At 40.9% G+C, this 26,419-nt stretch overlaps 1 protein-coding gene and 2 non-coding genes across 5 annotated transcripts; 2 read left to right on the top strand and 1 right to left on the bottom strand.

The window, feature by feature from the left end:
• Positions 1-8,397: 8,397 nt before the first annotated feature.
• Positions 8,398-19,520, bottom strand: cep63 (centrosomal protein 63). 3 transcript variants are annotated; one of them, XM_062395895.1, is made up of 14 exons: positions 19,229-19,520; positions 18,947-19,124; positions 18,508-18,603; positions 18,298-18,387; positions 18,067-18,180; positions 17,798-17,968; positions 16,848-16,993; positions 15,333-15,476; positions 15,141-15,225; positions 14,843-15,040; positions 13,598-13,684; positions 13,199-13,392; positions 12,529-12,856; positions 8,398-12,440 (listed from the first exon to the last, which is right to left on the bottom strand). In XM_062395895.1, exons 1-14 carry the CDS (start codon positions 19,267-19,269, stop codon positions 12,240-12,242), a joined length of 2,073 nt encoding a protein of 690 aa, XP_062251879.1. In that variant the 5' UTR covers positions 19,270-19,520; the 3' UTR covers positions 8,398-12,239. The 3 variants fall into 3 exon arrangements, with proteins under 3 accessions (XP_062251879.1, XP_062251878.1, XP_062251880.1); XM_062395894.1 differs by having other exon boundaries at positions 18,271-18,387; XM_062395896.1 differs by lacking the exon at positions 17,798-17,968 and having other exon boundaries at positions 18,271-18,387.
• A 367-nt stretch (positions 19,521-19,887) lies between these two features.
• On the top strand, positions 19,888-19,959 carry trnap-cgg (transfer RNA proline (anticodon CGG)). Its single transcript has one exon. It is a non-coding gene; the product is annotated as a tRNA-Pro (tRNA).
• Positions 19,960-26,164: 6,205 nt separating this feature from the next.
• Positions 26,165-26,236, top strand: trnap-ugg (transfer RNA proline (anticodon UGG)). The gene has a single exon. It is a non-coding gene; the product is annotated as a tRNA-Pro (tRNA).
• Positions 26,237-26,419: the final 183 nt, after the last annotated feature.

Consider the following 26,419-nt stretch of genomic DNA (forward strand, 5'->3'; position numbering starts at 1 on the left):
TAAGATGAACACGAAGTTTTATAACTTGCAACACTTCATTCTGTTTAAAAAGTAGAACTGTTAACACCGGTGAAGAGAACAGGCAGGTTAAGAATGGCCACTGCACACTGTTTATTTAACATTGTAGATGTACAAATCATTAAAAGTGCCTGACACATATTGCTGAATCAACAGAACAAAGAAAGTACAACTGCGAGAAACAGTTGATTTATGACAGTCACCCTGCAGAGTGATCACCACAGGTGACGACAATTTCCCCTCTGATCTCCAACAACACTGACAATTTTATGACTTGAGCAATTAAAGACTTAAACACACAGAAGCACTGGAGTTGACTCAGGCATGAAAGTTAAGGGAAGGCGTTTAGGGTCAATACTGTTTTGAGTCTGACTGAGAAAGTATTTGAATCAGCTCTGCAGATTCTGGATAAGGTAGGAACATGCAACTTTCAAGCTGCTGCGCTGGGGCAAACCCAGTGCTTTGCTGAGTGGCACTAAATGTGGAGTTTCATTTGGGGAAAGGGAAGTAAGAGACATTATGTGAGAGGATTATTGAGTGATACAGAGTTTGGCAACGGTGAAATGATTGAAGCTTCCTGCATAGTTCAGTGGCAGTTTGAGGAGGTGTGTGTTCTTGGATGATTGAAAAAAAAAGGAATCCTTTTTAGTTTGAGTAATCTTGATAACAGAGCTGTTATCTCCCCCCACCTCCTTGTGAAGTGACAACAGCTGCCAGTATGTAATGAAGCGAGAAGTCTTCTTACCTCTCGACAACCGAGAGTGCACACATTCTTACACCATCCTCCACAGTATCTGATTAGTCGGGAGAATAATATGAAAACAAACATTCTTGCACAAATTCTTCATGCTACATGAGATAACTGGGGTGTGATTAGATAGAGAACTTTATGTGTGTTGTTTTTGGACTCACAAGCAAAAGTGTGGGAAAGCTATCAGTCACCACAGACTGTTTGACACGATCAAACTAATTCCTTTTATCAAACCAAATGCTGCAGGATTGGGACATGAGGCAAACGGTGAAATCATTTGAAAAATATGTGGACATTTGTCAGCATATATTATATCCAAATCTGAAGTAACTCTGGAAAAAAAACAATCATCTAGAAACCACTGGTTCCGCAGCTTTTTACCACAGCAATGTTAGGAATGTCCCCTCATCACCCAAAGAGTGAGGCTATTTTATATCAAGTAATTTCATTTTTATCCAAAGTAGAGACCTCATGAGAGGCCTCGTTGATACTGTTACATATGCACAAAACAAGGTATGACAAATACAAAGGATACATCGCTTCTCACACAAAGGGTTGGATCTGTAATGAACTTGACAGGAAAATGTCTGCACTTGGACACAAACTGTGACCCACGTGTACAAACATTTTGAAGATGGCAGACATTAGGTGGTAAATTGTTGTGAAATTGTAGATCCAATCTATTATAAGCATCAAACCAGCAGTGTTATTTGTGTAATGAATAATTGTAAAAGACCACTCAGATGTTTGATTTTTCCAACCTATAACTAGAAAAGTGCTGTAAAATGAAATGTCCTCTGCTTTGTTTATGTATGTAAGAAGTCTGCACTGGTCACAGTTGAATTGTCTCATCACGAGAATCAAATAAAAATCAGCTTCTCAAGGTCAGCCAGTTGTAATTTAGAAGTCGTAACTCAGAACTTGGAAATATCCAACTTCTGAGTGGTCTGGAATGCAGCATAAATCCACCTAAAGCAAATTATGCTCACTTTCCATTAAATAGAGATTCACATAGCAGATTGAGTCATATTGTCTTTATTTACATTTTTACATTGTGTCTTCAAGAACTGAGTAAAATCTTCAGTAAAAAATTTCAAATTCCAAAGTTACAGTTAATCCTGAGGGAGACATAAACGTCTGACAAACTGTTGTTGACTCCATAGTCAGGAGACTTCATAGGTTGGTGAAGAATGTGGAGGAAATACTTCATCCAGTAGTGTTGGAGATATTTCAATCTAGAGAAAAGCAGTGAACAATCCAAAACTGATTGAAAGGAATCCTCCATGCATTATCTATGCCACAGCCGAGAGTAAAAAAACAAATAACTTATATTGTATATAAAGATCGATGACGAATCTCTTCTTACTACTTACAAAAATGAAGCCAATTTATCCTGGATACAGGTCCCGCAGATAAACAGGCTCAACCAATCAGGAGTCAGTCTCGCTGTCAATCAAGACATCCCATCCTTTTTTTTATAACATCAAATAACCAATTAAAACCAACTTACAGATAAAATGAACAGTTGAATATACATCAGGGCGATAAGAATCTTCACCTTTTAGTTTGGTCCATGTCCTATCAGCTTACATGGAGGAGGTGAGGGTAATATGACCTATACTGCAGCCAACCAACAGGGGGCAATCAAGATGATTTTGTTTCTCTGTTGGGGGCTGTCATGTCCTGAATATTTTATGATAAAACTTGAATCAGGCACTGACTCATATTTCTGCAGTATGGTGGAAAGATTAGGAAGTTTTGGGGAACTGAAAAAAGCACGTGCGTCACTTCCTTGAAAAGACGCCCTTAGCTGTTTAATTCACTCCCAGGGAAAGAATGTAAACCAACTCTTCCTATGGCTGATTCATCAGCGTGACCCACAATGCTTGTGTGCTGTAGATTCTAATCAGTTCCCCCCCTTTTTTCCTGTTTTTTTTTTCTAGACATATCAAGTATATCACAACACTCACAGACTGAATGGCACCCAACACTGGATCTGAAATAATCTTTTGATATCATGTGACAGTTTTGTTTGGGTGGAAAAACATGGCAAGTGCCATTTAAATGTTTGTGTGTCTGCCTCAGTTTCTAATGATGTGGTTTCAGCTGCAACAACATGCAAATAAAACCAGGAGTGTCAAGATGATGGACAAGCCCATGAGCATCTCTGATATGAGCTGCTGTGTCCCACAATGCACTGCAGCGGGTCTTTGAACCACCAACATAAAGTTTTCTGGAAAATGTCACCAAGGTCTGCCTCCAAACATCTAGAGATCAATATTCAGTCGAGATCAGTGAACATTTTGCCTAGACGATGTTTTAATATATGATCAGGGAAAAACCTTAATTTTCAATTTGTACTTCAAGTTGTTGTTAATGAAGAAGAATTAACGTTGTTAATGTTGTTGATTTATTGATGCTATCTTTAGTAAAAGAGTCTGATTCAACCTCTGGACTAAATTCACGCTGACATTAATGTAACTCCTGAACCAACTCAATGTTTTACAAGAGTCAGAAGATTGTGGTGAACCATCGTGAGGGGAGACACTTCATCATCCATCCATTATCTAAACCACTGATGCTTTGAGGGGCTGGAGTCTCTGGTACTTGTGGATAAACTGTATGATACCTGCGGGGCATTTCATTCTTCTAACCCTAACCTCTCATCAAATTTGAATCAAATATTAATGTGACCTCATATAAAACTTAAAGAAATGTATGTAAACTGTATGTACCTATATGTACATTTGTGACTTTGATCTAAACCAAGCGTACACCATAATAAGAAAAAAATTAAATAAAACAACTTCCCACTTTCACATTTTTTGCTAATTTTGGTAAGAATTTGAGCATGTTAAAGCCCTTTAAAAGCCAATTAATTTGCCTGAAAAATAATAATAATAATAAATAATCGTTACAATTTCAATAGGGCTTCACTGTCTCTCAGTGCCTGTCAGTGTTCGGGCCCAAAATACTTCACCATTCGTGCCAAAGGTAAAGTGTACATAAATGTATGATGAGGTCACTGCTCACACCTCAGTCGTGCAGCACAAAGCGCTGCACTGAGGTCACACTCAGTCAAACCCCTGCATGTTATTGCATAAGAAACGGGGGGAGAAGCTGTGGTGAGCCGGGGATGTTGTAGTTGCAGGATGACCCCGCAAACTATTTACACGAGATGACCAAAACCAATGCCCTCATTAGCCTTGAATGGACAAGGAATGCTCTACACAACTTTTACATAACGGGACCTGGCATCAAAGTGTGCACGCACCAAGTGCATCAGAGGATTCCTGCCCTGACTGGGCTCAATATCAACAGAGACAATGCTCCATTTTTTTTACCAAAGATTGATGTCATTGAAGACTGAGATGTGGTATCTGGCCTCCATGAAACTGAGTGTAAAGTCCCTCTAACTTTACACTCATGAGAGTTCATCTCACCTCAAGTACGAGTATGATTGATCGCTGAGCTCATTTTGTTACAGCCTCTAAAAGCTAGTATATAAATCCATCAGCATTGAACCTGCAACTAAACGGTCAGCTGGTACCTCAACACGCAGCTCTCCTCCATCTGCATCCTGAATGTCCAACTGCTCTACACAGTTCCAGTCTCAGCCATCGTTTACAGGCTCTGACCGCCTGCTGCATCCCCAGCTCCTGTCTGTGCACAGCGAGGATCAGCTCCCACCTCTGCTGCCTCACTCCTTCACCAAACAGTGCTTAATACTACAACTCAAAGAACAGTCAGTGTAAACGTCAACGTCTGCTTAAGCTTCTTCCTCCACAAGCTGCAATTCTCATGTACAACCATTCTAAAGCCTTGAGCAGCCAGCATCTGCTTCTACCTGTATTACAGCCTGTAAGCTGACATTCATCTTTAAACCACAGTCTGAATTTGAAATAATTTATCATTTATTTGTACTTCTTTAACAGCATGGTCATATTTTCTGTCTGCAATCATACTTATCTCAGAACTTCAATGCGAGCCTCCAGCCTCAGTTTGAAAAACAGCTGTCATCATTCAGCAGCGGCACTCAAAGCACCTAAAGCCTTCAACAACCAGCATCTTAATCACCTCAATGCATTTCAAGCCTTTTGGATTAGGAAGAAAGATCTAGAGGGCCAACACACCTGGCAGCAGAGGGCACTGAACACTGACAGCTTTACAGAGGGAACCAGAATTGGCCTTAGTCTTTTCTACGTTTGACTCAAATCCAAATGACAAAAGAAACACAGGTGAGTCAGGGTCCATCTTAAATAATGTGATTAGTAGCAATGTCAAAATGGCTGCCATGAAAAAAGGTCTAAAGAACCAAACGGAAGAGCTGATTCAAAGGTTGTGTTATCTGGGACATCGTTTGCAATTTTGAATCCTGCAACTCATTCCGATATCTGTTTTACACATAAGTTCCACATATTGTACCTTCCTGTAACTCTTCAGATGAATTCAAACCACAACCGATCAAAGAAAAAAGGGAGATAGCATACTGAAAAGACAAGACACAGGTTTTAGTGTTGTTTTTGCCCAAATGTGATCATGTGGGACGGTCACTTTGTATCTGGAACACTTGTATCAGGCTTTAAAAAAACCTAAATGACCTTGCTCATACAGGCCAAGATCAGTATTACCAATTTTTAAAAAAGCTATACGAAAAAAATTAAGGAAATGCATTAATTCACATTAACATCACATTGCAAGTCATATTTATTTTCATAAATTGCCAAATAAAGAAACTGTAATATTAATTTGAAACTTTCAATTAAAGGAGTATCGAATTACCAAACAAAACAATCAACAGCAAGTAACCATTACAGATTATTCATTCTTTAATCCATCATTCGGGGCGACTCAGGGAACCAACACTCCTTGCAGGTGAGAGACCATCAACATGGATCAGCCCATTGGCTTCTCCACATACTTAGCTAAACCAAAGGCTGCAGACCACAGGACAGACTCTGCTGTGCTTTCTGGTTCATCTCTGTCCTAGAGAGCAAACTGATTACGTGCTAGTTATCAGTTTAACAGACAGAGACAGACTGTATTTATCATCCATGCCACATCTCTTTAGCTGTTGTTTATCATTGTCTTACTTCAGTCCCTAAATGCATATCTCCCCCATTTATAGAACTTAAATGACTGTCCCAGATTAGCCAAAGCATGTTGTCCCACATTATCAATCAAATTTGATAAAGTGGGACAACTAAGAAAATGTTTGATAAAAAAAACTAAATTCCAACTCAATGCATATTTTGTTGCTTGAATACATCCCAAACATAAATTGATAACAATAAGCAATGTTCTTTTTTGTGACAGATTTATATCCTTAAGATTTATTTTGTTGGAATCCTTTGTCACTGACCTTGTCCTGCAATTCCAAGGGGGAGCTTCTGATTTATACCCGCCCCCCTTTCTGTGACATCAACACCCTGAAGTCATGTGACAGAACAGGAAATAAACAGACTGAAACTTAGGTGTCCCACATCACCTATGTCCCAGATTATCTGAATTCACCAGACACAACTGAGCAGGTATACAGAGGTCAGTAACAGATAATCACAAGGGCAAGAAACAGGACAGAGACAGGAGCAGGAGGTGCACAGGGAAAAGAGTTTCAAGACAAAACAGAAACTCAGGAAAACACAAAGACGAATCTAAATAAAAAAAACAGTGTCCGATCACAAAGAGAGTCTGACACATACAAATCCCCAGTTCAAAAAGTACAAACCAGTCTCTCAAAATAAAAAAAGGAGGCAGAATCATGACATGAATCCTTTTAGACCACTGTGTACATATAGACCATGTGACAACAACTACATCATCATCATGACAGGTAAGCAAACTCCATACATGAGGACGTCTACAGCTGTTGAACCACTAGAGGATGTCCGCACAATTGGGTCTGGACTTTCTCCTGAGTTTGTCTTTCACACATGAACAAAGCAGAGAGACATTGCAACAACACAGACATCTCCTGTGTTCAGGTGAGGGGCGGAGCAGCAGGCAGGAGGCGGACGTCACGTATTCATTCTGCAGAGAAGATCAAGTGTTGGTTATCATTTGTTCTTTACATTTTTGGGATGTTAGAAGTGTCATCAACAAACACACTCCGGAGGATCTCCTTCTATGTTCTCACATCAACTCAATGGGAACTTGGAGTTTTGACCAGGGAGCTGGAAGAAACTCCGGAGAATGTCTGGAGCCTCCCATTTGAACATTTGTTTCCTCACATACGACCCCTCTTGGGAAGGTTTATAGATTATCTAGAGATCAGTGCATATCTGGAAGCAGCTTATTATGTTTGTCTGAAGCTTCTGGAACAACTGAAAGGGAAACGTGGCATCAGGACTTGAGACTAATTGTGTCAAGTTGGAGTAAAAGATCTCCACTTTTCATCCAGCACTAGTTCCATGCTCCAGTACACTAACAGACACACTGGAAGTGGGACACTGGCATACATGTAAACAGCTCATTGTGATTTAGAGGAATGAGTCTCTTCCTCTTGGCCTCTTTAGCACTGTTCCCTTGGCACCGAGCGGGCCGGTAAGATTGTGCCCCTCTGCCTCCGCAGCATTCCAAGTATCCTGCAGTGAATGTCCGGAGTCCGACTTCACGGGCCGCATCCTGCACCCACTCCCCTCAACCCCACCCGCCTGCAGAACAATGAAACATTCCCATCGAATAATAAGGGACAGGGACGGCACTGGAAGTGGGACATGGACACATGCGAAGCACGTCAGGCATGTTCTCTGAGAACCCACGGTGGAATGTGCAAGCAAGAATGTACGCAGGCTGCAACATCTCCGGGAAAATTTTTCTTATCTTCTTAAGGAAGTTCAGCAAATCTTAAAGTCATGTTCATCATGTTGGTCAAGTTGCAACAGCCTGTGACGGGAGAAGTTCATCACTGAGGAGCAACGGGAATCTGGAGACACATCTCTCATTCCTTGGAGCACTACGACAACATATTTCACACACATAAAACAAATTGTGGGTCTTGAACCACTTTTGTAACACTGGTAAATCATTTTAATCAGTTATCACAGACACCCCGCCCCCATCCCCCAAGTTGAGCCGCCTGCTCGAAGAAATCCCTCCCAACCTGCACTTCTTTTGAGCAGTTCAGAGATAAGTTTCTAAACAGACAATCCATCCTCATTCTTTAGTGACGAGTTATGATCTGACAGATAAGTGGGAACAAATACCTCAGAAATCCCTCCCCCTGCTAGATGATAATCTGAACCAACTTTCCCACTGAGATTTCTGAGCGTTTGCCAGATGCACTCACATATTTGTTCAGTTGGGGTCAGAGCTTGATGAATATTTGACTTCAAGGATGAATTAAAATGTCTGCGTTGTGACATAAGGTGTTAACTCTGCATTCCTGTTTGATGAGCAGGGAAGCCATCTCTCAGACCCAGTGCTGAATTACTGACTAACAGACACGCATCTGATTTGACAGATTAAATGTTAAAGTTGACCTTAGTGTGAGAGCATCAAACAGCTCCCCCTGCTGCTACAATGTGGTAAAAACAAGAGAAACAATGAAAGACTCAAGAAAACTCAAGAAAACAATAAAACTATTTATTGTTAACATGATATTCGACGATAAAAGTGTTCACGTTTGGATGACAATGTTGTTTAAGGGGAATGCAACAAGAAATAAGCACCTAGCAACTTTTTATATGTACTCTTTCATTCCACTAAAGATCTAGAATGGCGCCCAGTTGACGACATGACTCCACCAAAGCCCAACAGCCCCCTTGAATCCAGTCAAGCTGCAACAAACTTTTCAAACTCATGGATATCAGTCGCCTAAACCTCACAGATTTATGGTGATTATCTAAATCAACAAAATGTTCTCTAAGAAATCAGTGAAAATGAAAAAATGGTGGAAAATGAACAGTCTTCTATTGAAAGTGAAATAAAAAATGACCTTGGTCTGACCCCTGATCTGACCACACCAACATTTTTAAGTGTTCATTGTCGCTGAAATCTATTTGGTTATTTTTGAGTAATTATGTTTAAAGCAAACAAACAAACAGACAGGGGTGAAAACTGGTCTGAAGACGTGCTTGGGGTCATTTTGGTTCTTTGCTTTCACTGACCTAAAAGCCTCGGTTTCATTGAACTATTTAACTAATGTAACATTGAATTAAACCAAACTTATTGACTCACTTACTTTTGGAGTTTCTTTCCACAGCTCTCTTGGTAAGTTCACCAATCTCAACCTACATTACTACATATTCTTTGCCAGTTTGGAATCGACCTGTGAATTCAACACTGACACATGTCATCACCTCCAAAAGTTGACAAGTGAAACTTGTTAGCAAACACCTGCATATGTACACACACAACAGTCAAAGAGCTAAATCAACCAAGTCAAACTGTCCTTTTAGGTCCATCTATGCTCTCCACATGCAACCTCCAGTTCTGCAGAGCGCTCCTATATGTGTCCATCAGCAAGCTGCTGTTAGTCTCTGTGCGGTTTGGTGCATGTAGAGTGCAGTGGGCTCTGTTCTGAACACAGTGTACTGTTGCAGCAGGACTGCGCTCCGATAAGACAGATGCAGGCACTAAAACCAAAACAATGAGCTGAAAGAACATATCATGCTTTGCAGAGGTTGAGGGAAGTGAAATTGGAGTTAGAGATGAAACCTTTCATATTACACACAGGGATTCAAACTTTGTTTACCGTTATAATGTTGAATAAAACCACCTTACATTAACCTGATTGAGAAAATTAAACCTGTGGAAGAAGGCCATGAGATGTAGATATCTTTGTCAAACTGTAGTGTTCACGTTAAATCTTTAAGAATTGTAAAGACTTTGAAAGATTTGTGTATTTTAACACCACTCTAAAAGAATGATGATACTGCTCTGGGAATGGTTCTTAGCAGGATGGGCTAATGAAAGACACTGATGAGTTGCATTATGGGAAATATAGGATGCAGTGATTTGGGGGCCTTAACCAATACTAGAGACTAAATCAGAATATCTTGGCCTTTGCAGCATCAATATTGACCCTTTTAAAGGATATTTCTCTATTATGGAACTGTGATAGTAAAATGATGAGGTGACTGCTGGCAATTAAATTCATTACACTAATCAATACAGCAATTACTCAATCGTCCGTTAGCCTCAAGCCAGTGAAGCAATATGTAAACACGGGAGTCCGAACTCTCCCAGGGTTTGAATCAGCCTCACTCCTCCTCCCTTTTACAAGGCCCCTTCAAGGAATCTCCACATAAAAAAAAACGTTTTCACCTCCAGAGCCAGAGGAATGTCTGCTTCGCCAAATTCCTCCTCACTGTTTGTTGGGGCTCACAGTGCACGTAGCGCAGGCTACCAAATACCTGAGTGAGAAGTCACTGGACACGGAGACAGCAGGACGTTATTTCTGCTCTGTTATTGTAATAGTATAAGGGCAAAAATGAAAAACAATTTTTTTTTAGAACTGTTTTGCACTTTATTTCCATTCTATCAGTGTGTCCTTCATTAAAAAAGCAATAAAATATAATGATTCCCCCCCGCCCCCTGAGGCCTTTCAGTGTCTCTGAGGTTCATCGCCCCACATGGTTGATATTAACATTCCATACAGTGTCTAGTGATGAGGACAAAGCAGGCCGCAGGGGAAGGTTCATGACAGCATTGGCATGGTGCACACATTCCTGCATTAGACTAGCTGCAGGGCCTCTGGCTGCTGGTGCGGGTGGAGGGGGTGGGGGAGGGGGGCTGGGAGGTGAGTAAACAAGAAAATAAGGAGAGCTACAGTATGAGAGGCCTGCTCTCCTTCCCTGCTGTCTGGACAGACATGTGCATATGTGGCATTTTCCCAGTTATGACAGACGTGCAGGGAGGACAGGCGCTCCTCAGCCTCACAGCTACATTCTTGCAAAACATATACCAATGCTGTATTTTAGGCCAAGTGAAAAATTGGAATATGCAGCCTCCTACGGGGAGAAAGTGCACAGGAACGCAGCTTAATGTGAGAAGTCCGACAAGTGGCTCAGATGGAATTCAGCAACCAGATGTCAGCTATGTGAAGTCTCACAAATATGGCAGAAGACGTCAGGAATGGTCAGCAACTTCTTTAGGCCAGTCTAATCTTTTAAAAACAGTCCAGAAGAATGTGAAGCATGCTTTGACCCCCGAGACAGATATCAGGCATATTCTCATTTTTTTTCCTAATGGCAAAATTCATTCATCAGTGCTCATACAAGCTGGAATGAAATGCAACATAACATGAAACATCTTGAGAACAAACTCATCTGGCATCGTTACTGTGTTTACAGATACATTTGATGAACCACTGCAGATGTGTGTTTACTGAATCAACTGGCATACAATTTGGATCAATTCATAGTAACATCTGAACAAATCGAAGATCTACAGTTTGTGTACGGGACCACAAAAGCGGAAAAAGAGACCTTGATTGTAAGACTGATTTAGTTCAGTTTTACTTTCTTCTTTTACTTTTCAAAGCTATTTGATCAATTGAGTAGAAGAGTATTTTGATGAAAGTTATTATTTAATTGTTACTCATAGAAACAAATGCTCATATTTACATGGTCCATGTTCCTGTCAAGACTGTTTCAACAGATTGTATAAAGTGGTGTGATTGGTTATAGGATAAATAAATAGCCATTGGAAAATCTGAGCTGATCAGCAACTCAATACAAACACATTGCAATAAATGTGACATTTGGAATGCTGGCCTCGTTCAGACCTGGTATTTAGAGATCCTGAGAGGTCTGATCACAAGAGGACAACGTTAAATGTGTGTTCACACCTGGTATAACGTCCTGAATGCGTCTCCTGTGACCACTAGTGAACAAATCTTACTTCCTCGCTTTATATGCATATAATCATGTCCGTTTGTGTATGTGTGTATATGTCTGTCTGTGTTGGCACAAGCGAGACCGAGAGAGATAAAGAGAGAGAGAATACGGAGTCAGGAGGAGCTGAATGAATGAATCTCAGGCAGTTATGAAGATACATTTTACCAGTCAAAGTTAAGTATCTGCCATTATGGGATGGTCAGTGCTAATGGACAGTGAGAAGAGTAAAAATCAGGTTAAACAGTAGTGGGTCTAGGGACGTCAGCTGAGTTGTTGGTCCATCCAGGATGCTTGGATGTTCTCAAAGCGTCCCAGAGCACCACCCAATGGTGATTGGATCTCAGGACTCAGTTGGGTGTGTTTAGACCTCAACTTAGGTCTGACCATGATTGGATCACTCAGGACGGCTGTTAATACCAGGTCTGAACAGGGTCTATGTGATCCAGGTCTAACCACCATCTTAAAAAACACTTAAATGAAGTCACAGCTCCAAGCTGCCATGCTGAGTTTATATGTACAAATACATGAAAAAAAAATACAGATCTCTCTAAAGTTTAATTCTTTGAGACATATATAAAAACGCCTGACAAGAGTTATTCACAACTGTTCATCTAGGTCCGTTTTATCACTCACTGACCACTCTGTACAGATGTGTGGGGGGATTCAGGCTCTGAGACAGTGGGCAGGTACTTGGAGGCTGTTTTGATGTTGTTCTCTCTCATCCCCTGGATGTGAGTGTCCAGTCTCTGGAACAGCTCATTGGTCAGTAACATTTCCTCTTCCAGGAAATGAGTGACCATGCTGTCCGCAGGTGAGGCTGAAGAAGGTTCCTGGGAAGCAGCAAAAACACAAAACTATAGAAATACAGTAGAAGCACAATAAATGTAGACTAAGAGATTGACCTGTAATGAGTCTCACCACTGGAGAGGTAGCAGGAGGGACTTTCTTCTCGGACACAAAGTTCAGCGAGTCTTCGGAGCTGGAGCTCTGTTGCTCAGCAGATTCATTTGAACTTAACATTGGCACCACGTTTATCCTGATCAATCTTCTGCTGCTGGAGGAGGAAGAAGAAGAAGCGGATGACTGTGGCCTATCGTCTTGGGCCTGGCTGCAGGGCTGGTCTGTGTGTGACTTCGAAAGCGTGTGCAGCTCTCCAAAGAGCCTCTGGATCTCTCCTTCATGGCGACTGTTGCTCTCCTGCGGATTAGCCTCCTCTTGGTGTTTGTGATGTCTGGTATCTTCAGTCCTACGGATAACACAAGCAGGTACATCAGTTTGTTGATCTGTTGTGCTTGTGTGTCTGTGTATGTGGCCTTTTGGGAATGGATACAATAACATTCACTGGTTCAAATGGCTGTGCAGTAGACTTGGGTTTTAATCGGCTGGGGCTCCGATGGGCAGACTGACATCCAGGTGAATGTGCTAATTTGGCAAGACAGAGCAGCGAGAAAGTCTTCAGCTGTCAATTAATTTGTGATGGTGACCATGATGCACCAGGGAAAAAAACAGGGAGGCAAGATTCTGTACTGGCAATGGGAAAGGAGCTAATTACCCTTTTAGCGGGGATCTACATTTAAAAAAAACCTACTTGTCCTGAGCGGGCCGTGTTCGGTCGCTTACAACATGGCTGAGCAGGGGACTTTCAGAATTGTCCTTGATGGACACCCCGACTTGGGCTCGCAACTCACTGAGTGCCTGCCTGAGCTTTTGATTCTCTTGCTCCAGGCTGCTCAGCGAGGAAATGTAACTCTCCTTCAGTGATGCAAGCATGGAGTCCCCCCTCTGAGGAGAGAGAGAGAGGGGATTCAGTAGAAAGACAAAGAAAGAGAGAAAGAGAGAGAGAGGGAGAGAGAGAGAGAGAGAGAGAGAGGTGAGTCCGATTTTTAGACACAAGCACTGAAGCCAAACTAAATGAACCAATCTGTCTGATGCTGTCTGTAAAAACCATGCAATGACTATGTTAACAACTATTTCAAAGCAGACAAACCTTTGGTGACTGAGAATCCAGTCTGTGCAGCAGATCCTTCAGATGGTGGTTCTCAGTTTGTAAAGTCTCCAGCTGTGTCTGAGTCATCTGGGAAAATCAGAAACAAGAAATACACAGTACATGTTTTAGTGACACCATGAGCAGATGATACACATTTACTCAACACATCGAAGATGAAAAAAATACAAAGCTATTCTCAGGAATCAGAAGGCGCCGCCGGCTGCAAATTTTTTTGTTTATTTTGTAAGTACAATTCAGAGACACAACCACATAGGGCCCTGGTTAAAAAGTACCGGAACTCCTTTCAAAAGCCTCCAGGTCACGTACACAAAACGGTAGAATTTATCTTGTGTCATCCACCCTCTCAACATTTGGAAAGAAATGATTTAGCATATTATTTGTTTCTAGTCAAACCATGTTAAGTAATTTGAAATTTTGTGGAAAACTAGAGTACACACTATTTTTTAAGTCAAATAAATGTATTAAAAGTATTTGTATACATCTTTAACAAAGGGTCCATGTTTATGTTTATGATAATGTTAAAAGTACATTATTTGCCTGCAAAAGCAGATATAATTAAAAATCATGTTTACTCCTACTCTCAAACTTAGAAATGAAAACTATTTATCAAACATCTTTTAACTGAAAAGATACTCTGAGATGTCACAGTGCAGCTGAGGTCAGTGCATGTACAATACGTAGGGTCAGTGTATGTCAGTGGTCTCTCTTTTATTCATATCATTATGTCTTCCCTCTCGTCGCACCAATTGGTAAATATTGAATGAGCAACGTGGCTCTTTTTTTTTAATAACATAACAACGGAATTTATTATACAAAATAAATCTGTATATTCAAATAGGGCTACTATTTCATTCCTGCTTGTGATAGAGCCTGATTCTATAATGTATCACTAAACCATTACAAATATCTATATATATTATATATAACCGCTGTGGCTGAGGGGTAGAGTGGTCGTCCTCCAACCTGAGGGTCGGCAGTTCGATCTGCGGTCTGACCCATCTGCATGCCGAAGTGTCCTTGGGCAAGATGCTGAACCCTGAATGCCCCCCCCATAGAATAACAAAGTGCTGCTAATAGATGCACTTTATGAATGTGTTTGTGAATGGGTGAATGTAAAACTGTACTGTAAAGCGCTTTGAGTGGTCATCAAGACTTGAAAAGCTCTATATAAATACAAAAACCATTTAACCAAAACCATATAATAATCTGTTTATACCAACTCACTTTGAGCTCAGCTGCCTTCTGCTGTGCTCGCTTCACCTCGCCACAGAGCTGCTGCTTGATGTCGGCCGCGGAGCCGCTCAGTGAGGCGATGGTGAGGCTGCGCTGATGCAGCGCGCCGGTCAGCTTGGACACCTCCTTCCTCATCCCGTCCAACTCACCACTGTGGGTCTGCTTGGTCATCTGAAGCTCTTCTCTCAGCTGCAGAATGAATCCACAGAGGTGATAAGTAAAGGGCGGGGGTGGGGGCTAAAGGTAAGATGCTGAGAACACAGTGTGTGATTGAGGCAAATTTTCTCACCTTTTTCTGCTCAGTAACTGAAGAGTCATATTCAGTTTTTATGCTTCTCAGGTCTTGTTCTCTCAGTCGATTCACTTTATCCAGTCTGAGGAAGTCATGAAGGGGAAAACACAGAATGTTTATATGATATCATTTTCTATGTCAGTAATAATACTACTAATAATATGGATGTATAAAGACTCCAGTGTTCACCTCTCTTTGAGACAGGCCAGTTCAGCCTTGAGATGAACCTCACAGGCCTGAGCACAGTGAAGTTTGGTTGCAGTCCTCTCCAGATCTCGTCTTAGGGTTTCCACACTGGCACAGCCCTGAGCTGTTAAGCAGTCCTCCAGAGAGCTGTCCACATAAGAACATAAACGGCACAATTAACAGCTAGAACCCTCTATCGTTTAATCTACAGATAGACAACCCCCCATGTTGCTTGGTCCTTTAGCCTCCTCTAACCTCTGGCTCCTTTTGCCCCCATCGCCACTAACTAAGACCACTAACTACAGAAAGAAACGTGAATAAGTTCTGTGCCATCCCTCCAGATCCATGATGGTCCAGTTCAGTTCAGTCCTTGAACATCCAGGAAACACTCACAACTTCAGTCCACCTGTATGGAAGTAAATCTGTGTCATCGGGATTTGAAACAAAAAAGACACCGAATTTCTAGCATGGAAATTATGTATTTGAATGTTTTTCAACGTTTAAAATTCAACCGCAAAAAATTCAACCTCAAAAAATTCAACCGCAAAAAATTCAACCTCAAAAATTCAACCTCAAAAAATTCAACTGCAACATCCGGGGATCCAAGGAGGAGCAATCGATTCCAGATTCAAGATCGGGAGCGTGCGTCAAGCAACGAGAGAGCTGGGTGAGCGACATTCACTTTTAACGGGAGAGAGAGCGGCGCACCGCGCTGTTAAAGCTCGTCTACAGCAGATAAACACAAACAAGTCAGGCAGGGATCATATAATAAGTATTATTTTTCCTATTAAATAGTGGCCCATCCAAAATTGAAATCCTTGCGTTACCCATGCCAGTCACTGGGCCGTTCGGGAAAAAAAAATCTGAATGTCAACTCGTTTAAGTTCCACTTAGTTTATGTCCAATAAAGTCCGTGAATGTACACATGTCAGCTGTCTATTACTACATCTTACAGAAACAAACTACACCGATGGCATATAGAAGAGTTTAAACACTCACCGAAGCACCATTGTTGGACATGGCTAGTCACTGTGCTAGCTGACAAGTCAAAGCTGCATTGGTGTCGGTCACTCCCGCTCGCTCTCGTTGCTTGACGCACGCTCCCGATCTTGAATCTGGAATCGATTGCCCCTACTTGGATCCCCGGATGTTGCAATTGAATTTTTTGAGGTTGAATTTTTTGAGGTTGAATTTTTGAGGTTGAATTTTTTGCGGTTGAATTTTTTGAGCTTGAATTTTTTGAGGTTGAATTTTTTGCGGTTGAATTTTAAACGTTGAAAAACATTCAAATACATAATTTCCATGCATAAATATTCAGTGCTAGAAATTCAATGTCTTTTTTGTTTCAAATCCTGATGACACAGATTTACTTCCATACACCTGTTTGTAACTTTCTCTTTGACTTCTCTAAAAGGACGGCAGCTACCCCACAGTGCATCATCCCCACAGCAACAGTACAGAACGCCCTCTTGTGTAACTTCAGCCGTACTGCATCGTGACGGACAGAGATTCACCCACCGAATGACTTGATCTTTAGCCTGCAGCAGTTGGTTGAGTCTGGCAGCTTCATTACGAAGCCTTTGCTGTTCAAAACTGGCTCTTTGCACATATGTATCCTGGGAGTCCAGTTGGGCATGAAGCGGCTCCTGTTCCCCTGAAAACCCCTGCACAACATCAGAGAACCATTAGCTGATCAAATGATATTACAGCACTCTCTGTTAATTGTTCAATTATCAATAGACTCGAGCTGCAATTGTTAGCTAATTATATGACTAGCATTTAATGGGCAACTACTAGGATCATTTACATGTCCATGCATAAAAGACCCATTATCTCTGGCTCCAACTTTTCAAATGTGAAGATTTGCTGACTTTCTTTTCTCATGGGAAAGTAAAATGAATTAGAATGCTGGTCAGAAAAGTATGTATTTTGAAGATTGTAACTTTGGGTCTTAGGAAACCAAGATTGTGAAAGAAATGTTTTTTCCCACATTTCATATAAATATACTATGATATAATACACAGCTACATGTTGTGACCCCAATAATTAATTGTAGCTAATTATCATAAGTTGGAGCCAGTGAATAATCAATACGTTTTTTTAATTTTTTTTTTTTTACTGAGATGAAGATTAGAAGCTTTCAGCTGTAGTCTGAGCTGTATAATATTCACATGTACAGCTGACAGGTTTAATTACATCAAACATTAATTCTGTTTATGTAATGTTTTGAAGCAGCATCCAGAAATGTCCTTTTCGGACTTGGACCAAGATGGTTCAAGGTGCATCGAATGTTTTACAATGTGAAAAGTTCAAAGAAAAGACTGACCAGGTTTACCAGGGAATTGTTTTAAATAGGTCACTGAATGCCTTGTTTATTTCTTTTTTCTCTTTATATGAAATCGAAAGCGCTGCGTCACCACCCCCACTAACCTACCGCTGCTTGTACATGTTCCTATCAATGTGCTGACCTGCTGCTCTCTCTGGTTCTGTTCCAGCCACAGCTCGAGTGGCCGGAGTCGCTCCAGTTCAAGCTCTTGTGAGTGCAGGCTGCTCTGGGTCTTCTCCAGCTGAGTACGCAGATTCTTCACCACCACACACTCCCTGTGGTCTTTCTCCGTCTGCCATGATGCCCACTGAGTCTGAAAATGAACGTGGTAAAATAACCTGACTCCATTTTGCCTCGGCATCAAATCGTCTGACTTGACATCTCATGTTAAAGTTAATGTTCTGCTCTTACCTTCCCATGCGTGAGCTCATCAGTCAATCTCCGATTGTGGGCCTCCAGTGCCGTCAGCTGTTTCTGGGATTGGACGTGTTGCTGCTCCCACTCTGCGGCGCGCTGATGATATTCCTGCAGGGAGAGGCAGGAATAATTAAGCACAACCAGTAGATGGCAGTAAAAGGCAATTCGTAGATACGATTATGTCAAGAAAAGCTGTACCTCAATCCTTTCATGCAGTTTAGTCACCTCTGAAAGGTTCTTCTCTTTCACTCCTCCACTGGTTTCCTTTACATGTTTGCGCTGGAGCTTTTGGTAACTTCTCTTTAATTTATCCAACTGCAGGTAAAGAAAGTTCATGATGCAAAATAAGGAGGGACAATTAAAACCAGAATATTGGACATCATTACAGCTTTGATTAATTGTTCATTGTGTAACTGATAAATTAAGGTGTCTCACCTCTTCACGAACTTTCTGTAGTTGTTGTTCGTACTTGGCATCTAACTCTTGTCGATCAGTCTGGACATCTTCCAGCTGCTTGTGGAGCAGTCCGATCTGTGATCAGAAGGCAGAAGGTCATGATATCATAAAAATATGGATAAAACATTAACAAACACAGGAAAATGATGCTGCATGAGAAATACATCTTCTCATTTGAAGATAACTGAATTGCTATCTGTTTCTCCTGAATCCCCTTTAAGAGAAATACGCAGTACAAGTTTAAATAAATGATCCTGATCAGGAGTTCTTCTACTGTGCCCACTGGATCCTCAAGAGTTTTCTTTAGACTTGAATTTGTTATCTACACTCATCAGTATTGATGTGGAAATCCACATTAACTGACAGACCATCTGAGTAGCATCAGGTAAGTGACTGTAGCAAGGATCTTCTACTTCACCTCCAGGTCCCTCCGTTTTATAAGGTTCCTGGAAGTCAGCAGCTCGTCCTCTCCCCCCTCCAGCCGGAGCCTCATGGCCTGGATCTCAGCCTCCCAACCCTTCCTCTGCTGGTTGATCATGATGTCGATCTGTCGCATCAGCTCCTGCAGCTCTGGCTCACACGAAGACAGGACAGAGCTGCAATACAAAAACAAAACATCAGAACTGTGTTGGATCAACTGGAAAGTTAAGAGAGTTGGAGAGAGTAAAGTTAATGAGGCTCTAACTACAGTTCACGGTACCTTAGATATGGATTTTGCAGGGATCCCAGGTTGGCCTCCATCTTGGTAATAACTCCCTCACAGTGGTGTAGTGACTCTGTGGACACTGAAGCTAGCTAACAGCTAAACTGACTAACCTAGCAACCTGTGAGGCAGCACCGACGGTGCTAACTGTCCACAGACACACTGCTCGGTTCAGTCAGATGGAGCAGACACGCAAATTAGGTGTCATTAACATAGCTAGCCAATGCTAAACGCTCAAATGAGCTTGTTTCAGTATGTACGCTACTTTTGTTTACATCGTCAACTGACTGATTTGAATGGATTTCCTGATGTAAGGCGGTAATTCCACCCCCAGTATGTGACGTCAGCACGTCGCGTTTCACTCCGGCCTGCTGCAGATGTTCTCTGCGCTGCAGTTCCAAATGTTTTCTCTGTAAAATGTTAACATCTAGTATTCATGTCAAAGTGTAACATTAACCCCTGTCTACGTCCTAAAGACACACAATGCGTCGGTGGTTACGTATTTGTTTACGAAGCGTGTCTCCATAATAGCTGATTCCCTCGCGTTCCTTATGTATGCACACTTTGCTAACAGTGCAATTTTTATAACATCCAACAGTATTAAGGCCGCCGTAATGACTATATATAGGTAGTTGTGTTGGCTGAATTGCACACGTGGCTCGTTGGTCTAGGGGTATGATTCTCGCTTCGGGTGCGAGAGGTCCCGGGTTCAAATCCCGGACGAGCCCATTATTTTTGACTTTTCAGTGAATGAATGGCGACAGTATCCGGTCCGAGCTGGAGCTGTGATGGCATACTCACTCTTATGCTGCTTATTTTGACGCACGTTCACAAAACATACATCAAACCGTGCAGCTTGCGACCTGTCTATTCTAAGACTTTCGCCAAACGTTTCGCTCGTAAATTGCGAAAAACAGCGGGATTTATTTTATGGGGATCGATGGGAGCCTTCATCTAAAGCATTGGAGATAGTGTCAGTGGTCAGAGATCAGAGAAATCTCTGATGTCTTAAGACAATTGCAAAGGTGAGCGGTTAGTAGACCTGCTCAGTGTATCTCTCTCTCTCTCTCTCTCTCTCTCTCTCTCTGTCGACCCGACAGGAAGGTGTTTAAAAATGACATGTATTAAAAGGTTTAGGAAGGAACTGTCAATTTTTAAAATACACATTAACATGAATCCAACATATTGTGAGGCTAATATGACCCTCTGGCTGACAACTTCCATCCGTCCAAGGTTAGATAAGTTGTGTCCACAGATGGCTTGAGGATTCACTGTCTCTTCTACATCAGAATCAGAAGTATTTTATTGCCAAGTAGGTTTACAAGGAATTTGCTCTGCTTGTTTTGTTGGTGCATATAATGAACATGAACATAGAAACATAAAAACGCAATTAATACAACAAACATAGGAAAACCAATACAAAATATAAAACCAGTACACACTTACTCACTGTTTACTTCTTATTTACTCACTTTTTTCCAATATTTATACAAAGCAACATTCATTTTGACATAAACATTTCTGAATAAAAATATATAAAAGATAAAAGATATAAAAAGTGAAATGCAAAATGTAAAACAACAGTGTCAGATTGCAATATGCAATGTAATGCAGTATAATATAATATGACCAGATATGTATGTTAAAAATAAAAACATGAATCTATGAATTATTGTAATAGCTCAGTGTTGTATGCAAGATGTATGTTTATAAAAGTCAGTGGCATGGCCACCCTGTACCTTGCACATGTTTAATTTAAAACATGAATATATGAAACTGTTTAATATTTGAATAGTTAAGTATTGAATGCACAATAACAGGGTAGCTGTGTTTATACATGGCACTAGGCCCAATTCAATATAAAACACAATTTTTTACAGTATATATAGTAGGGGTCCCTACTCCATCTCTCCACCAGTTTGGAGGTCCTTGGCCTGAAAATTTTTAAAGACCCCTGGTCTAGTGTACTTGCTGCACTCGTTGTTTTTTTGTGTTTTCAATGTAGCTTACCGGCGACATGTTGACGTGTTACACACTAAACGGGATGAAATGCATTCTAGTGGATTTTTGGGTGGTATGCTAAAGATGTGCAATACTTGAACTTATTCTGATTCATGTTCAACTGAGCATGACTTGTAGGGCCTCAATGACTGTCTATGTTCCACAATACAGCCTAATTTATAGACCTGTGTTTAAGATTTGACCAAGGTAGGTTGATTGACATTTTGATTACAATGGTATTCAACTAATTCTTAACTGAAACCTAACCTATATTGTTAATAATTGTATTCTTAAGAACAGTTAATGATTTATGTTCAGCAAAAAATGACACAAGATTAGTTAGGGAGAAACATTTTTCATTATTCAAAGCCTCCCACCACATGTTCCATCAAACAAAAAAGTGCAACAAATAAAGTGCTTAAAGTGCTTAAACAGTAGCCTTTTTAAGCAATACGATGGACCCTCTTCCCCCAAATAAAAGTTGTCTGGAGCCGCAAAACATATTTGATAACAAAGCTAATAAAGTTTTATGTAAAGTTATACTAAACTGAACTATAGTTTGTTGCATTTATGAAATTATAGAACGACAAAAAAGAAAACTGTTGACATTTATTGTTATTTTTACCTGTTACAAAAAAGGAAAACACCAAACGCTTATTATTACATTACATTACATTTCATTTAGCTGACGCTTTTATCCAAAGCGACTTACAATAAGTGCATTCAAACCCGAGGGTACATACCAAGGACGACAAGAATCAAGAAAATACAATTTCTTCAAATAAAGCAAAACTACAAAGTGCTATAAGTAAGTGACATTTAAGTGCTACTAAAGTGTTAGTTTCAAAAGTTGCTAGTAGTTTTTTTTTTTTTTTTTTTTTTTGATTCAATGTAAAGTTGGAAGAGGTATGTTTTTAGTTTTCGGCGGAAGATGTGTAAACTTTCTGATGTCCGGATGTCAATGGGGAGCTCATTCCTCCATTTAGGAGCCAGGACGGCAAACAGTCGTGTTTTTGACGTTCACAGCATGGTACGCAAGTACTAGTGTTTTGAACCGGATGCGAGCAGCCACTGGTAACCAGTGAAGGGAGCGGAGGAGAGGAGTAGTGTGAGTGAATTTAGGTTGGTTAAAAACCAGTCGAGCTGCTGCATTCTGGATGAGCTGCATATGAAGAGGAGAAGAAAATTCACAGGCAAGTGTCGGCCTACTTTGAAATAAATGTGAACTGTGTAGGGCTATTTCAGTCCTCCCCATATTTTGTGGAAAATGTATGAAATAAGAAGTACCCTATTTTGAAATAAATAAAAACATATAGCTGCAGCCTAGTAGCTTAAAAATATATATTTTAGTTGGTGAAATATTAAAACAAAAAGCGAGAGCAGGTCAGACTGGAGGCGAACACAGATACTGTAGCTCGGTGGAAACGAACTGCAGCTTCTGCTCTGATCAAGAAGCTGAGGCGCTGATCTCTGATCAGCTGAGAGCAGAGAAACTCTGTGTTTTGCCTGTTTCCATAGTTAAGAAGCAGTAAGTCACTGAGCGACTGCTGCACGATAACGAGCTCTGATCTCACAGTGTCACTCTCTGAGCGACAGTTAACCACCAACATTTTCGTCTCGTTTGATCCAGCCCTACGTCTGCCTCTCAATGCTGACTGGTGTCCAGTAGCTGTTTGTAGCGTTGAGCCAGTTCACACTTAAAATGAACTAGTTCAAGTTCAGAGGGTTAGTTAAGGTTATTTTTTATTGGTATGATTTAGGTGTCAGTAGTCCTGACTGTGAGCGTCACGTTGCGTGTTGTACTGAGCACAAGGAGCGAGCAGAGAGGAGGAGGAGGAGGAAACAGAAACTCCAGCTCGGTACAAACCACCTGCAGCCTCTGCTCTGATCATGAAGCCGCTGATCTCTGAGCAGATGTGACCAGAGAAGCTCTGTGCTTCCACTGTTCCACAGAGTCACTAACTGGCTGTTTTACGGTGAAGAGCTCAAGTCTCAGTCACTGCCCGTGTCTCTGAGCGAGTGTGTGACGGAGCGCAGGGGCTTTGTGTGTGTGTGTGTGTGTGTGTGTCTGTGTAGCTCAGTTGACCAATCCTGCTCGAGACTGAGATTAGGCCCGCCTTTCCCATTAGCATAAGGACACTGAAATGTGGAAATAAATAAAAGTTGCAATAAAAGTGGAAATAAATAAATAAATGTGGAAATAGGTTTAAGACATTGATTTATTTAATTCTGCATTTATTTTATTTATTTCCACATTTATTCCAACTTTTATTTTTCGATTTCAGTGTCCTTATGCTAATGAGAAAGGCGGGCCTAACCTCAATCTCGAGCAGGATTGGTCAATTGAGCTACACACACACACACAGCCCCTGCCTATGGAGGACCATACATGACATAAGTAAAAATAAATAAATAAATAAATGTATAAATAAATACAGAAATAAATAAATAAATGAATAAATAAAAATGGAAATAAATAAATAAATACAGAAATAAATAAATAAATATGTTAATACCAAAAGAAATGTCAAAAGAAATGTCTTAATATATTTTAACATTTATTTTTTCACCTGATACATTTCCTTTGCATTTGCAGTGTCCTTATGCTAATGAGAAAGGCGGGCCTAACCGCAGTCTCATGCAGGATTGGTCACAGGAGTGTAATGATCCAGCCCTACTACTTCTGCCTTTCAATGCTGGTGTCCAGTAGCTGTTTGCAGCGTTGAGCCAGTTCACACTTAAAATGAACTAGTTCAAGTTCAGAGGGTTAGTTAAGGTTATTTTTTATTGGGATGATTTAGGTGTCAGTAGTCCTGACTGTGAGCGTCACGTCTCGTGTTGTACTGAGCACAAGGAGCGAGCCGAGAGGAGGAGGAGGAAACAGAAACTCCAGCTCGGTACAAACCACCTGCCGCCTCTGCTCTGATCATGAAGACGCTGATCTCTGAGCAGATGTGACCAGAGAAGCTCTGTGTTTCCACTGTTTCCACTGTTCCACAGAGTCACTAACTGGCTGTTGCACGGTGAAGAGCTCAAGTCTCAGTCACTGCCCGTGTCTCTGAGCGAGTGTGTGGCACAGCGCAGCGGCTGTGTGTGTGTGTAGCTCAGTTGACCAATCCTGCTCGAGACTGAGGTTAGGCCCGCCTTTCTCATTCGCATAAGGACACTGAAATCGAAAAATAAAAGTTGGAATAAATGTGGAAATAAATAAATAAATATGGAAATAATTGCAGAATTAAATAAATCAATGTCTTAAACTTATTTCCACATTTATTTATTTATTTCCACTTTTATTGCAACTTTTATTTATTTCCACATTTATTTATTTCCACATTTCAGTGTCCTTATGCTAATGAGAAAGGCGGGCCTAACCTCAGTCTCGAGCAGGATTGGTCAACTGAGCTACACACACACACACAGCCCCTGCGCTCCGTCACACACTCGCTCAGAGACACGGGCAGTGACTGAGACTTGATCTCTTCACCGTGCAACAGCCAGTTAGTGACTCTGTGGAACAGTGGAAACAGTGGAAACACAGAGCTTCTCTGGTCCCATCTGCTCAGAGATCAGCGGCTTCATGATCACAGCAGAGGCGGCAGGTGGTTTGTAACGAGCTGGAGTTTCTGTTTCCTCCTCCTCTCGGCTCGCTCCTTGTGCTCATTACAACACGAGACGTGACGCTCACAGTCAGGACTACTGACACCTAAATCATCCAAATAAAAAATAACCTTAACTAACCCTCTGAACTTGAACTAGTTCATTTTAAGTGTGAACTGGCTCAACGCTGCAAACAGCTACTGGACACCAGCATTGAAAGGCAGAAGTAGTAGGGCTGGATCATTACACTCCTGTGACCAATCCTGCATGAGACTGCGGTTAGGCCCGCCTTTCTCATTAGCATAAGGACACTGCAAATGCAAAGGAAATGTATCAGGGAAAAAATAAATGTTAAAATATATTTAAGACATTTCTTTTGACATTTCTTTTGGTATTAACATATTTATTTATTTATTTCTGTATTTATTTATTTATTTCCATTTTTATTTATTCATTTATTTATTTATTTCTGTATTTATTTATACATTTATTTATTTATTTATTTTTACTTATGTCATGTATGGTCCTCCATACCTGCCCTGCGCTCCGCCACACAACCGTTCAGAGACACGGGCAGTGACTGAGACTTGATCTCTTCACCGTGAAGCAGCCAGTTAGTGACTCTGTGGAACAGTGGAAACAGTGGAAACACAGAGTTTCTCTGGTCACATCTGCTCAGATATCAGCGGCTTCATCATCAGAGCACAGGCTGCAGGTTGTTTGTGCCGAGCTGGAGTTTCTGTTTCCTCCTCCTCTCGGCTCGCTCCTTGTGCTCAGTACAACACGCGACGTGACGCTCACAGTCAGGACTACTGACACCTAAATCATCCCAATAAAAAATAACCTTAACTAACCAACTTGAACTAGTTCATTTTAAGTGTGAACTGGCTCAACGCTGCAAACAGCTACTGGACACCAGTCAGCATTGAGAGGCAGATGTAGAGCTGGATCATTACACTCTTGTGACCAATCCTGCATGAGACTGCGGTTGGGCCCGCCTTTCTCATTAGCATAAGGACACTGCAAATGAAAAGGAAACGTATCAGGGAATAAATAAATGTGTTAATATATTTAAGACATTTATTTTGACATTTCTTATGGTATTAACATATTTATTTATTTATTTATGTATTAATTTATTTATTTACTTTTTTATTTATTTATTTCTGTATTTATTTCTGTATTTATTTATACATTTATTTATTTATTTATTTTTACTTATGTCATGTATGGTCCTCCATATTGTCAGCTCTGAAGAACACAGGAGTAGGACTACAACGGAAGTAATAGATACATGCGTAGCTACTTATAACCAATAGAACATGAAGTCAGCATGGCTCGTTGGTCTAGGGGTATGATTCTCGCTTTGGGTGCGAGAGGTCCCGGGTTCAAATCCCGGACGAGCCCTCTCTTTTCTTGTTGAACTTAATCGACCATTATTGCCATGTATAAGACACGTTTTATTATCATAATATAATAATGATAATAATTATGCTCTTTATTTGGTTTACATTTTGAATAAGGAGAGTTCACTGGCTGCATCATCACTGTTTGTCTTCATCCTGCCTTCGTCCCCCCACCTGCCAGCCA

Source organism: Platichthys flesus, chromosome 9 (assembly GCF_949316205.1).
Source record: "Platichthys flesus chromosome 9, fPlaFle2.1, whole genome shotgun sequence".
Taxonomy (NCBI): Eukaryota; Metazoa; Chordata; class Actinopteri; order Pleuronectiformes; family Pleuronectidae; genus Platichthys; species Platichthys flesus.